The 12674-nt window shown below is 48.6% G+C and overlaps 2 protein-coding genes across 2 annotated transcripts in view; one reads left to right on the top strand and one right to left on the bottom strand.

Annotated features, from left to right (window-relative positions):
• The first annotated feature begins 2218 nt into the window (after positions 1 to 2218).
• On the top strand, positions 2219 to 7373 carry tab3 (TGF-beta activated kinase 1 (MAP3K7) binding protein 3). The gene is made up of 7 exons (XM_076153041.1): positions 2219 to 2804; positions 3384 to 3555; positions 3940 to 5170; positions 5344 to 5504; positions 5748 to 5841; positions 6042 to 6125; positions 6431 to 7373. Exons 2-7 carry the CDS (start codon positions 3454 to 3456, stop codon positions 6619 to 6621), a joined length of 1863 nt encoding a protein of 620 aa, XP_076009156.1. The 5' UTR covers positions 2219 to 2804; positions 3384 to 3453; the 3' UTR covers positions 6622 to 7373.
• A 922-nt stretch (positions 7374 to 8295) lies between these two features.
• tmem47 (transmembrane protein 47) overlaps positions 8296 to 12674 on the bottom strand; it is a 6255-nt gene continuing 1876 nt past the window's right edge. The window contains exons 2-3 of the mRNA XM_076153042.1: positions 9793 to 9933; positions 8296 to 9211 (exon numbers count right to left, since the gene is read on the bottom strand). Coding sequence (XP_076009157.1) covers positions 9033 to 9211; positions 9793 to 9933 — 320 coding nt within the window. The 3' untranslated portion in view covers positions 8296 to 9032. The remainder of the gene's footprint in view (positions 9212 to 9792; positions 9934 to 12674) is intronic.

The raw sequence follows: 12674 nt of genomic DNA, 5'->3' as shown, positions 1-12674 counted from the left end.
ACCAGACCAGTCTGTGTTTGAACTGAGAAACACTTCCTCTCAGTGTTGATGGATGTAAATAGAGGTCCTGATGCAGACACAGTTTGTCTGCTCTAATGGCCCTGTGCATTGCTGCTGACTCACTAAAGGAGCTGCCATCATGCAGAACATCAGCTTAGTGCTGCTGGTAGAGGAAAGAGACAGACTGGATAATTGAACTACCTATTCAGTATCAAGGTGTGGGGAGGGAGTTGGGAGATCCTGTCCTGTGGGCTCCCAGGCAGAGTGGTCTCTGTCTTCCTCTGTCCTGAGTCCTGCAGAGACTCAGGGACAACAAGGGTGCAGCTTTAAATAGCACCACAGCTGTGGTAACTAATCAGCACTGTAAAGACAGCCAACCTGAGTCAGACTGGGCCTGAGCTTCAGCTGCTACAGCTCAACACTGTGCAGGTTTTTTGGGGTGGTCCAGGCTTTATGAGGCCCACAGCGTGTGCTGAAGGAGCCCCCCTAGACTGGTATAGATGATGGACATACATACAAGCTGAACCAATTAATAGAACTGAATATCATATATCATCAAAATTCATTTCTCCTCTTCACTATTTAAGTATTCTTACCTGAACATAAGCCTGGTTCATCAAACACATAAGATAATGAATATGAGGACACTGTTGGGTACAAAGCACAGTGTGGCTGTCGGACATCTCACATTCATGCTTCGGTCTGCTTCATGCTGGACATAACTGAGACATCAGTATTGATCTGGAAGACGATCCTAAGGATAAAGAGTTGTCAAGACTATGTCTGCATGTGTTCGCATAACTAGACCAGGACCAGCACCTGCCCAGTCTACACGGATCACTAAGGTGAAAATGGTGTTTGTATAGAGCACAGACACCGTTTGGGGTTTTCCCTTGCAGGGAATTGACTTTCAAACAACTTTATACATTGAATGCTCTTAATTGTTACTTTTATATTTTCATTTACTCTGATTTGTACATTAAATGCCTTATTGAAGATGTAGATGATGTGATACAGTAATATTCCTTCGAAACCTCGTTTTTTGATCGTTTCCCTCACGTACAACAAATGGAGATTACAGTATCCATGGTGGCAGGCTGCTCTTATAACTATGTCATCAGTCCCCAGCTGTGACTGCTGAATGCTCAGCTGTCACGCTGACAGAGGAAAAGCAACGCTGTCACAGAACAGGCGGCGTCAGGCTGAACGGGCCAGGGTGAATGCTCATCTAACTGGTGAAGGACACACAGACAATATGGAAAATGATCTTCTGAGTAGCCTTGTAGATTACATTTAAAATGTTAGTTCCATTGAATGTGATTTATAAAAAGCCCAAACTGCAATATGTCATATAAAATAGAAAAAAGGCCACATTTCCCTCCTCTGGCACCCGATTGCTACTAAAACTAACGGTATTGTCCCTGAGTGACCAAAAGCGTTTGTCAACATCACTGTAACTTCCAAAGTACTTAAAATAATGTTTAATATACATTTAAAATCAGTCAACTGTTGATTAAATTAGAGTACGTTTTACCTGAATGTGCTCCAATCATGAGGGGGAAATGGGTTACATCTTAAGCCATTAAATGAACTGTAACATGAATTTATGGAACTTCCCTCCTGCTGATGAGGTTTAAAACGTTTGTGCTCCTAGGGGCGCTTAGTGCCCCCTGGTGGACATAAGTAAAATGCAGCCGTTACAAACCCTGGCTTGCTTATAAAGTTCTGTTGATGCCATTACAGAGTCAAGTGCACCATCGTCTCACCATTGCGCAGTGAACGGTATTGAACGGAGAAAACTGTTGTCAATTATCATGTTGGGATTCTGGGGAGTTTAATTTAAGGATGAACAAACCACCGACTGCTTCATGTTTCCACTGAGGGGAGACATGCTGGACCAGAACTGCGGTCAAGCTGTAGTCTCGCCTTTGTGTAAATGCATTGAAACAGAAAATGGAGATTTTAACGCAAGGATACACGATTGACTACGTCCGTTTTTCAAAATAAACTGCAACGTTAGTGTGAGGCTGTAGATAAGCTGGTAAGACGAGGCATAGAAAACCTGAATCAATGACAGGAATACATTTGAGTTAAGGACAATCCTGACAGACTCCAGTACTGAATTTCGAAAAAAGGTATCAAAATTACTATCAATTATGTCCACACGTCAAATTTGCAGTTTATTTGGAAATAGTCACTTGTTTATCCTTGCGCTAACTTCGCCAAATTCAGTTCCAATGCATTTACCACAAAGGCTAGAGTACACGCGCACTCTGAATGCAGCAGCGCTGATTTGACGAGTTTGAAATGACGGCGGACCTGACCGCAGTTGTACCCAACTACGTGCATAAAACAGCCCCCGTGCCACAGGTTGTCACCAGAGGATCTCATAATAACTTCGTGGCTGATTACTAATGTTTGCAGTGCACTGAAATAAAACCCGTTAAACATGTCTCATCTGTGTCTTCACTCGGATATCACACTGTGAATAGAAAGTTATGAATTAAAGTGAACACTCAGGCCATGTGATCGTCCGATTCCACGGAATCCGCGTCTGCATCGTCAGTCAGCAGCGTCGGTGCGACCTGAAGCACTTCCTGGTCCCTGAACGCGACATTATCGCGATAGGCAGCTCGTTTTTATGCGTCTCAGCGGCGGCGGCCCGACGCTGGAATGCGAAACTACAAGTTAATTAGCTGAAAACAACAACAACCTCGCAAGCAGCCTGTCTTTGCAGTAAAGATGTCGGGTTTCCCCTGGACTCCGCTGCGGGCCGAGCCATGAGGGAAACTCTGCGCTTTACGGTAAGTTTGATCAAGCCGAAGCTAAGCTAATCTATCAACAGCTAAGCGTGTGACAGCTGAGTTAGCCGCGCTTAGCATGAGCCAATAGCCGATACCCAGCTGACGAAGCGGGTTCACCCTGTTTCCTTGTGCGGGTTTGTGGCGCGGCTGTACCGTCGCATACCGGGGCACTTTAGGCGGCCCTCCGCTTATTACAACGCGGCTTCCCGCTGTGTCCACACGGGCGCACCGGCACAGCTGTTTGAGTGAAACTGGGAGGCTATCAGACGCTGCTAACTAGCATGCTACGATGGTATGTCGTTGCTTGGTGCAACGATACGGCTAAACAAACAACAACAGTAGTATGACAGCGCCCCCTGTTTCTGAGCTGTAACATGCTGTCACTCTCCACTTCATGCATTTAGTGTGTGTGTGTTCTGTTGCGTCGGTCCTGGTGGACGTATCAATGTTGAAAACACACGTTGGCATGTTCTACAATGCCGAGCGTGTGTGTGTTGTGTGTGACAGCTCTTTAGTTTAGCTAGAAGGAAGGACAGTGCTCGTGTGATTGACAGGTCTGTCGTGTGTGTGTCTCCTCAGGGGATGAGAGGAGTTGAGATCTGTGAGCTTGTGCAGCTTCGGGCTCGTTGACCCTCTGTGTGGGGCCAGGATGGCGCAGGGAGGCTCGCAGCAGGACTTTCACATCCTGCAGGACCTCAAGCAGCGTTTCCCGGAGATCCCAGAGGGGGTGGTGTCCCAGTGCCTTCTGCAGGTACACACACATATACACACACACTCACATTCACACACAAGCTGCTGGCAAGTCTGCTGTTGAATCTCAGGACTAATGACAATGATGTGACACTGACAGATGAGCAAAACGTGTGCTGAACAACAAGTTCTTTTATCTATGTGCATGTGATTTAAATCTTAATTTTGGAAGACTATCCTGTAGTCCATCTAAGCTCTGTGTGTGTGGGTGTGTGTGTGATCAGACAGATATCAAACAGTAGACAAACATGTTTACACACAGCCGTTAGGTGAAGCTTTGTGTGGTTTTGGCACAAATTCAAACATTTCAGATATTAAGCGTCAGTGTTGAACACTCCCTCATGAATGGAGTGGATTAGTGAAGCTGCTCTTTGTTGTCTTTCAGAACAATAATAACCTGGACCTCTGCTGCCACCTGCTTGCTCAGGAGAGTCACCGGTATCTCTATGGAGAGTTCAACCACAGCCCGGAGGAAGGGCGCCTGGGCCGGAACCACATGCTCCACATAAGCTTGGGCTACCCGGGCTCAGAGGCGGGCAAGGCCAACGGGGGAGCGGTGGGAGCCGGGCGCTCCCTCGTGCACAGCACCAGTGACAGTCACATTGAACCCCAGCGACCCAGCTACCCTGAGCCCCTGTCGGCCCCGGCCACCATGGCCCCCTCCCCGGGTTACAATCCTTTCTTCATGAACGATCAGAGCCGCTCAGCCAGCACGCCCACCCCTCCGCCCACCATGCAGGGTATGTCTCCCACCTACGCCCCCATCCCACGCTACACCATGAACCCAATAACCGTCACCCTCTCCCAGACTATTCCAAATGTCCCGCAGGCCTTGCAAATCCCCCCGGGGCACTATGCTAACAGTGGGAACACCACCCTCTATATTCGCCCCTCGCCCTCCCAGAGCCCTCAGCCGGGCCCCTGGCCCTCTTCTGGGGCCCCCGTGTATCAGCATCAGCAGTCCCCCTATAGCACTCCCACATACGGCTCGCCTTATAGCTCCCCGCAGCATCAAGTCCAGCCCCAGCCGCAGCACCAGCAATACGTCTTCCTCCCCATTAGTTCCCCGCCAATTCCCAGCATGCCGTACCACCACCAACAGCAGCAGCCGCAGCAGCCGCCTGGTTACCGGCCCTACCACACAAAGAGCCCCCTCAAGAACCAGATAGAGATCACCCTGGAGGGTCCGCGGCCCCGCAGCAACTCCCCCGTGCACAGCGCCCACCCACAGGGGGCGCTCTACATGGCCACCAGTCCCTCGCCGAGCTCGCCCTCCCGGGGCATCAGTATGAGCGGCCCCCCCGGCCCCACTTCCTTTCACCAGGGGATGTACCTGAGCGCCGCGAGGCCTCGGCCCGCCTCCTCTCCCCAGCCAGCCCAGTCGGCGTACACCTTCAAAATAAAGGTCTCCCCAGGCGGTCAGGCGCAGAGGCCGCCCAGCTCGCCTCCCGTAGCTGAGGCCGAGTCGCTCCTCAACATAGTGGACCAAGGGGAGCACAGCGCCGCCCCTGCGCCCATCCTGCCCATCTCCGCCCTGCCAGGGAATGTTGCCAGTCAGTTTCAGCATATGCCGCGGCGTTCAAGCTCGGGATCAGACGACTACGCCTACACACAAGGTAAGGCTGGTGTCGACTATAGAGGAGCTTATATCGTTGTACTTTACTGTTATTGTTCTGTTACAGTTACAGTAGACGGGAACAATGAGGGGAACTGTGATGTCATGTGTTGTGACTTGGACAGGGCACATGGAAAAATGTGTGTGTGTGTGTGTGTGTGTCCTCTCCACCAGCTCTGTTGCTCCATCAGCGGGCGAGGATGGAGCGCCTGATGAAGGAGTTGTTAATGGAGAGGCAGAAACTAGAACAGCTTAAAGCCGACGTCAACAACATGGAGTACGACGTCCTCCAGAGACGATTTCGACGAGTCAACTCCACCAGTCTCATTCCCCGAGTAAGAATCTAACACGCTCGCTTTCTGCCTTCGCTCTCATCAAGATTACGCTCCATCGCTTTCTGCACACGACCACAAGCAGAGTGTGCTGTGCTGTGATATAAAAGTAGCGTTTAAAAGTCAGATTTTTAGCAGCGAGTACTTCTCAGCATTCAGGAGAGAAGGAGAGTGATGGATGAGTTTTGGTGTGCTTGTTTTGGTGGGAACTAACCGGGGTAACTGGTGTGGTTTCACTGTGGACAGCCTGAAGACATGACCCGATTGCGGGGTCTGAACAGACAGCTTCAGATTGATATCGACTGCACCCTGAAGGAGACTGATCTGCTGCTGTCTCGAGGTACACACACACATGCACACACACACACACACACACACACAAAATGGGCGATTCTACACACAAACCTTTGAAGTGTGCCTCTGATTTATTTGCGAGCATCTTTGAAGAGCCGAGGCCAGGAGGGAGACGGAGCCGGGGTCTGTAGTGATGGATTAGGGCTTCGTCACGCTGCAGATCTGATCTCTGCTTTCCTTTCACAGGGAAGTTTGACCCGAAAGCCATGAACAACTTTTATGACAACATTCAGCCTGGTCCAGTCGTCCCTCCAAAGCCCGGGAGGAAAGGTAGGAAACAAAGTCCAGAGCTGCTTTCAGGACACAAATACAGAGTCTGTAAGGAAAAAAGGCCATTTCATATTGATTGACCTTGGTGAGCGTGTTTTTGTTGGCCTCTGACACATCTGTTGGCATGGAAACAAGATGAGAAGAGCCTGCTATTTATTCGGTGACTCAACATTCATGCTTCTTTGAGTTCTTGATGGTTTTGTCAGCGGAGCGGGGATCAAGGGTTAACTCCTCGTCACTCAGGTTGTTGTTCTGCAGCTCATCACGGAGGTAAACGTCTCTTTGTGTTCCTCTGCTTGTGCCAGAAGGGGAGCAGGCCTCCAAGCCGGTGGCGGCTACGGCGGCGGCGGCGGCGGCGGCTGCGGCGGCGGCGGCAGCGGCGCCTCAGAGGGACGAGGATTTCGAGGGCGCCCATTGGAACTGTGAAAGCTGCACCTTCCTCAACCACCCTGCACTCAACCGCTGTGAACAGTGCGAGATGCCGCGCTACACCTGAGCTCAGCGCTGGGCTCCGTCGCCCACAAGCCCCGCCCCTCAGACTCTGTGGCTACAAGCGGAAAACATTTTCTTTTTGCCTACGTCTAGAGGTCTTTCCCTGTCAATCAATATACAAGCCCCTCCTACCTGATGAGGAAGAGCCACTATCCCCTCTGGGCCCAGCCGTCCTGCCTCCCTCTGCTACACCTGAGCACTTTGACCCTCCTCTCTCTCTCTCTCTCACCGGCAGACGACGACGCTTTCCCCGAGACGGTCGGGACTCTTACCACGGCAAAAAAACGCATGACAAGGCGGAGTGACAAATTTGACTCTGGCAGCGGGTGGGGCGGGGCTTCGGAAAGGTCAAGGTGGTGGAGGACTTACAAAAAGAGGAGGAGCTACGGTTTGGCGAGTGAACATTCCACACAGAACGAGTGACTGCCCTGTTTACACAACTGCGTCCATTCCTGAACTCAAAATGGAGACTTCCGCTTTTAACCAGGAACTGTAACTCCCTCTGCGACAGTGGAACGATGAGAGTAAAGGTATATAAGGTCTGATTAATCCAGTATGTAGACTGTACACTGTATCTGGCTCTGTATTAGAGCTCATTTCACTGAATGAAGAACACTAAAGAGACGTGCATAGGAGTATATTCCTGGTACTTTTATGCATATTATGCCACACTGTATTCTTGTCTTCAAAAGATGTTGATTTCCTGTGCAAATGCCTCAACTTGCTGTACTTAATAAAGGAGCTGATTCTATGTGACCCCGGCCGTGCACAGCAGACATTTACTCCACCCAGGAACACAATGGATTTCCAGTATGTTTTTATTATGTTAAGAATCAAACCAGTGGGAATCAGACAGCAGCAAATGGAAGTGACATGCACAAATCACTCTCTCTCTCACACACACACACACACACACACACACACACACACACACACACACACACACACACACACACACACACACACACACACACACACACACTCACACTCACACTCACACTCTCAGTAATGTTGCAAGAGGGAACCGGAGAAGACAACAGTTACTGTGAGAGGCTCAGAGCATGAGCAGCATGAGACCCAGCATTCAGGATCAAAGTCCCTCCCTCAGGTTTGGAACTGTCCACGTTTCCACTCGAGCTCTCAACAACTCGCATGCACGCCACAATGCAGTCAGGCATTCCCTAACCTACTGTAGAGCTTAATTGAGATGCAGAAAGGAGTACTGTATACTTCAAACATGTTTACAGGCTGTATTGATCCTTGCATTATTGCTGCATACACAAAGCATTCCCATTAACTACAGCATGAGAAGATAAAGAAGCATCACATGGAGCGGTGTGTGTGTGAGTAGAGTTTGGTATGTAGACATGCACACACTCTTTACACACGGTCATATGCTATCTCTCTTCCCGTTTTCATTCTCAAATCCATAATTAAGTACTTTGCATATCATAGAACCACATATGTAAAAGCAGGTAGAGATTGTGGTTTGCTGAATGTTTACATTACTGACCAAAGGTCTTACAGTATGATTGCTTTCCTATTTGTTTTGTGGTGTATATGTGCGACAGTCTGTTCATTAACTGGTAAATGTTCTCAGCAGTGTGATAACATCATTTGGTAGGTACCTGTGGAATGTTTTTATTGTTCCAAGTCTCCTCCATTTATAATCTCTGACACATTTTCATAGATTGGAATATAAGTAGGACAGGAGAAAATAAAGCCAGTCCACTGTAGCTCACACTTCAACCAATCCGTTATACACAAGGCCAAATTTGTCATGTATCTCCAGGGAGATAGAGCGTGTCGCCTTTCCTTAGGTGTGACCTGGCTTCCTTCGGCTGATTCACTTTGTCATCCTCAGGATATTGCACAGGATATCACTTCAACAGGAAATCTTCCTCCTTGTACGCATTAATTCCCTGGTTAGCCTGAATGTACATCAGTCTTTGTCTTTTTTGTCTTCTGATAAATTAATCAGTCCACAGATTCATCCCGTATGGGGTCAGGAAACCCATCTGTTCCCTACACATTTTTTGCCAAAAGAGACTGGAGCTCCTCTTAAAGGGGCCGCACCCTCATGTGATTGGTGGCGTTCTCACACATATTGGTTTTTAGAATTCTATTACACAGCCAGATTTGATGTCAAGTCTCGGCAGCCACTTAGTGTGTAGAGCTTCAATACTATGATGGATGATAGTCTTATAAACAAGTTCACAATATCAAATGGAAGAGTTCATTTTCCAGTCCTGAAACTAACAATAAGGTTTATTCTTCCTTTTTTTTCTCCAGTCTGTGGTTGTGGACTGTGTTTGACTGCCGAAGATTTCACTTCTGCAATAAAAGGAATGCAAGCTCGTCTCACTGAGGGAGACAGAGCCGGTCCAGTGTTCTCCTCCCCCTGTCTCACACATTCTAATAGTAGTCTTCATAGTTCTTAGGGTTGAGGCAGTAGAGGATGGCTCCTCCAAAGGAGAAGATAGTGGATCCCCAGGCCAGGCCGTAGCCCCAGTTAAACTCATGATACACCCTCAGACTCACTGACTCTATGAACTTGATGGGGAAAAGGACCAGACTGCAGACCTGGAGAACCACTGCAGGGTGGAAAGAGAAGGCACAGGTGTCAACATCAGAACACACAGTACAAACAGACAGTAACTCAAGGTTAACAGCACAGTGGTTCTAAGCTTGCATAAGTGCACATAAAGCACATAGAGCGGCGGTCTGGGACACCTCAAGAGACTTTTACAGTCTGCATTAGACACTGAAATGTGTTTCTTTCTCAGTTTCTTTATGTATATGACCGTATAGTTGTAAAGTAAGGTTACATAACCCCTCCACTAACCATAACACTGACCTTTACACTCTAAATGTATTCACTTTTTTCGGAAAAGTCCTTCAGGTCAGTCAAGTGTGACATCAAGTAAGATATTAGAAACTCTTATAGGCATTAAATCCTACAGATGGTATACATTTTGTAAAGGTGAATATGGACGACAACATTTGACTGTGTAATTGCTGGCAGCCAGTCTAACATGCACTGTTATGTAACTTTGTATATCTTGCTCTGAAGGAGAATGTGATTTTCTCCTCTGTTGATTTAATCTTTGCTTCTTTGGTGTGTTTCCAACAAGCCTGTGTCACTTTGTGTTTGCGTGCATGTGAAGTGATGTACCTGCGGCAAAGAGCATGACAGCCACGGGCTTATAGCAGCGACTCCTGGAGCCGGAGCACAGGGAGATCAGCGCCACGAGGAAGGAGAGCAGGGTGAGGGACGCCCCGCCCAACAACAGGGCCAGCGTCGCGATCTGCCAGTCTGGGACAAACAAACCCAGGGACGGGGACGGGGGGAGGGAGGGGGCGGGGGGATGGGAGGGTGGCGAGACAGGATGGGAGGGAGAGAGAGGGGGATTGGGGGGGAGACATGAAATCACACTGAGATAGCAAGTGACACAGGTAGCTAAAACGAGGATACTGTAGAGAGTGACGACTCCGCTGCTGACAGGAGTGAGGGAAGTGGAGAGATAGAGGAGTGAGTGAGAGAGAGTGAGAGGGAGAGAGAGACACACACACACAGAGGCAGCAGGATAGGTCATAGGACACATGACATGGTGAGGCACAGTAACACGGCCATGCTAAGTCTCTCACGGCCGGTCACGCAGTCACAAGAGAAAGATTATTCCCCCCTCTGACAAAATGTTTGTGGTAAATCTCTGCAGCGTAACACACTCACTGTTTGTGGTTCATGTGATATTAAGAGGCTGAGGCGCTCGGTTGTGTGTATTCTCAGAAGCTGCCGATGGCTTGATGTGAGCCACTGGGGATCCGGGGCCAATTGTTAAAGAATGTGAACCACGCAGGGAACACGACTTGAACCAAGTACAGCAGAATCTGGCTGACATGACACAAACAGCACGCATGCTTGGGTACACACGGACATCCGAGGCTTATGTAACAGATCGCAGTGCAGCAGGAAAAGCAAATTCTGTGAGGTGACTAAGATAATGAGTATCCTGCCCTGATGGCTGACGCCAGATCAGCTGCATTCTCTGCTTTTTAACACAGAGCACGTGAACATGAGCTCACGCGCTGGAAATATGTGCCGGCTTCCTCTTGCCTCTCCCAACTAAATTGGTACAGAGTGAAAACTTATTGATTAGCTTGGCTCGGGACGTCAACTCAATGTATTGCTGTTGAGAGATCAAGAGTCTGCATAACTTTGCTGTGCCCTTGCGGAAACAGGAGGCCTATATGTAAACAAGCAGAGGATATTATGATGAGGCGTTTGATTACACAGGAGGAAATGATTTAAAGCACAGTGGCTGGAAGGGAGGGATTACGTCCTGCATCAGTGATTCAATATCAGAGTGGGGGGAAAGGTTCACAAACAAAGTCTTCAATTTAAATGTATGTTTGTTATGGACAGCACACAACAAATTCCTTCCATTAAGGAGCCCAGGAAAAGAAAACACTAAGTATTATACTTCCTCTCCGTTGAGGCAGAAAATCATTAAAACACCCACTTGCAGAGAGAAAGTCATGAAACATAAAAGCTTAAAAGCTTAAAATACAGTTTCCCACTCGTGTTGGAGGGAAACATTATTGGAAGGGGCCAAGCAACTGAAATATAAACAAACATCAGCTACTTTTGACCAAATATGGTGTAGGATTTAGAGGTTAAAAATGGCCCTGTCACCACAGGATGTTGGAGGGAGCCCACAAAAAGCAGAGCTCCCGTTCCCTCCAGCTTTCACAACACCAGGCGGCCTGGAGGAATGACCCTTGGCTCTCTGCACCCCTGCGTCTGTGCTAAGGGCCACGCTGACCTGCATTTGTCACGTCCTATCGTTGGTGAGTTATCTCCTCTGGGTCAATTCGGCGCCGTCGGGCTCAAGTGGCCCCGCGGACGAGAGCGCCGCAGCATCTGAACGCCTTATCAGTTTGTCCATGAAGCAAGCAGGATGCAGTGAGTCGTCTCATCTCAGATTTGGAACGTAAACCCTGTACGCTGTGTAAGAAACACAGCCAGTGTTTAGAGCGCTTGGAGGCTTTAAAGGGCAGGAAGCGCCAAAGTATTAATCTGCATGATGACAGATGGAAAAGGGGATAGTGTACACCAGATCTAATCTTTGCATTAATTAAAGGTCCCCTGTGTGCATTTCAGGCAGTGCTGCACTGTTAATTGGGGGGAAAAAACTCCCTCAGGGCTCCAATTCTCAAAGCCTGCTGTATTCCTGTCACTCACACTTACACACGCACTCTCTCTCGCTAAGGGCAGCAGGGTGGTTTAGTACAGGAAGTGAGGTGTTCTTCCGTTAGAGTGTTAAAGTGTGCAGGGCCACATGCACAAGACCACAAGAGGGAAGATAATCACACTACACACAATCGCTAACATATGATTAATATTCCATTCTGTATTAAAAAAAACCCTGACTGAGCTGCACTCACTCACACACTCGCTCCACATTTGTCCCCTCCTCTCACACTAACATGCCATCAACACACTTCTCTTGCAAGACGGTTCCACATTCCTAGCACTGTGTCATGTCTGCATCTTTTGTACTTGACCTCTGACCCCCGCCCCCTGCCTGTGTGTGTGTGTGTGTGTGTTGTGGGAGAGAGAATTAGAGGGAGAAAGCGAGAGGCACCATATGTTTCTGCATGCACACTTCATGAGCATGAAATTAGGCAATATCTCATGTCTACTTTCTGATTCACACAGCATAATATTGGGATTTCCCGGACACACACACACACACTCACCCTCGTCTCTGGGCCGTGCAGCATAAGCCCGAAAACATCTGAGTGGCCAGCTGGTGTTTCAAACTAACAGGATTTATTTAATGCCCAGAGCGTGACACTGAGGAAATATTGGGAGAGTCTGAGCGGAGGTGGTGGGGTAGAAAACTGATTACTGGGATGCAAATCAATAAGCTTACCCAAGCACAAGCCTGAGGAAATGGGCAGTTGGCTGTGTGCATTTACTGTGGTATGCTGCTGCCTGAGAGCTGACACGCAGACTGCATGTCTTAATATGGCACCGAACTGCACTTAGTC

Source organism: Genypterus blacodes, unplaced genomic scaffold (genome assembly GCF_046128005.1).
Source record: "Genypterus blacodes isolate CSIRO-AG114 ecotype Tasmania unplaced genomic scaffold, CSIRO-AGI_Gbla_v1 ptg000058l_1, whole genome shotgun sequence".
Classification (NCBI taxonomy): Eukaryota; Metazoa; Chordata; class Actinopteri; order Ophidiiformes; family Ophidiidae; genus Genypterus; species Genypterus blacodes.
Note: the sequence above shows the minus strand (reverse complement) of the source record. Positions and strands in the feature narration are given on the sequence as shown.